Source organism: Heteronotia binoei, chromosome 15 (assembly GCF_032191835.1).
Source record: "Heteronotia binoei isolate CCM8104 ecotype False Entrance Well chromosome 15, APGP_CSIRO_Hbin_v1, whole genome shotgun sequence".
Lineage (NCBI taxonomy): Eukaryota > Metazoa > Chordata > Lepidosauria > Squamata > Gekkonidae > Heteronotia > Heteronotia binoei.
This window is the reverse complement of record NC_083237.1, coordinates 36,641,456-36,643,083: the sequence shown is the minus strand read 5'-3', so window position 1 is coordinate 36,643,083 and position 1,628 is coordinate 36,641,456. Positions and strand designations below refer to the sequence as shown.

The 1,628-nt window shown below is 43.7% G+C and overlaps 1 protein-coding gene across 1 annotated transcript; it reads right to left on the bottom strand.

The window, feature by feature from the left end:
* Window positions 1-371: 371 nt before the first annotated feature.
* Window positions 372-1,313, bottom strand: LOC132583983 (olfactory receptor 5A2-like). The gene has a single exon (XM_060255745.1). The coding sequence runs from the start codon at window positions 1,311-1,313 to the stop codon at window positions 372-374; it is 942 nt and encodes a 313-aa protein (XP_060111728.1).
* Window positions 1,314-1,628: the final 315 nt, after the last annotated feature.

The window sequence follows — 1,628 nt, the reverse complement described above, 5'->3', positions numbered from 1 at the left end:
CATAAAATAATGGAATGTAAACTGGACATCGATTGTACTTGCATTCATTGTAACTTGTGAGCAGGGCTTCAGTTACTAATACACTTAATAATTATGATATGTGATTAATGGTTCAGTAACATCATAATGATCCAGCAATTCCTCTTCTTCTCTTTCCATCCCCATTTGAATGTTCAGCCAAGGAGATGGAGGGTGGGGTGGGATGGAGGAGTAGAATCATAGCTGTTGTGCTTGTTTTGGTCAATTCAGCATTGTACCTGTGGCTCATGAACAAAATAAAAAATGATAGATCTTCATCATGAATGGATTCTTCTAATGTCTTATAATTTAAGGGACTTTCATGCTTGCCTCTAGCAATAAATGATGTGCTTTCACAGTCGACAATGTTGCTTCTTCCCAAGAAGATTCAGAAGTGCTGCCTGAATTTCTTTGTTTTTCAGGCTGTAGATTAGAGGGTTCAACAAAGGAGTGATGATGGTGTACAACACAGAGATCACACGGTCATCTTCCATGGAGTGGCCAGAGGAAGGTCTCAGGTAAGTAAAGATGGCTGTGCCGTAGAAGATACTCACCACAGTAAGGTGGGAGGCACAAGTAGAGAATGTCTTGATCCTGCCCTGAGCCGTACTGATTTTGAGCACAGATAAGACAATCAGGACATAGGAGAGGAAAATTAAGGAGACAGTCACTATGATGATGGTTCCAGAGATCATAAAAGTAATCAATTCAACAAAGGAAGTGTCGGAGCAGGACAGATGCAAGACAGGTGGGATGTCACAGAAGAAGTGCACTATCTTATTGGGACCACAGAATTTCAAGGAGAAAACAAAGGCAGTATCGACAGTGCCGTTAACTCCTCCAATCGCCCATGACATTGCGACAAGCCATCTGAGCACAGGTTGGCTCATGAGCAATGTATAGTGCAATGGGTGGCAAATGGCAGCATAGCGATCATATGCCATGACTGAGAGTAGAGCACCTTCCGTAGCTGCTGTGGTTAGAAAGCAGAACATTTGAGATGAACAGCCAGCAAGAGAGATTGTCTTGTTCCCTAACATGAGATCCCATAACATCTTTGGCATGGTGGAGCTGATGTAGCACATCTCAGTAAAGGCCAGATTACTCAGCAAGAAGTACATTGGCGTCTGGAGGTGCTGGGCAGTCTGTATCAAGGCAATAATGGCCAGATTCCCTGCTAATGTGAACATATATATCAACAGCCCTGTAGCAAACAGGACCGTCTGGATGTTAGGATCATCTGACAGTCCCAAGAGAATGAAGTCTGTCACAATTGTCTGGTTCTTTCTTTCCATTTTCCCAGTGAATTATGTATCTGCAAAGCAACTGCAGAGGGATTCCATCATTGCATGAAGATCTGCACAATTACGAAAGGGGTAACATTTATTACAGATAACTACAACTGCATATTATCTAAAGCAGAGGAGCCCCATGGCGCAGAGTGATAAAGTGCAGTATCACTGTCCAAGCTGTGCTCACAACCTGAGTTCAATCCTGGCAGAAACTGGGTTCAGGTAGCTGGCTCAAGGCTGACTCAGCCTTCCATCCTTCTGAGGTCAGTAAAATAAGTACCCGGCATGCTGGGGGTAAAGTGCAGATGACTGGGGAAG

Coding starts and splice junctions, on each gene's coding strand:
- LOC132583983 (XM_060255745.1), bottom strand. CDS start 1,313: ATGGAAAGAAAGAACCAGACAATTGTGACAGACTTCATTCTCTTGGGA.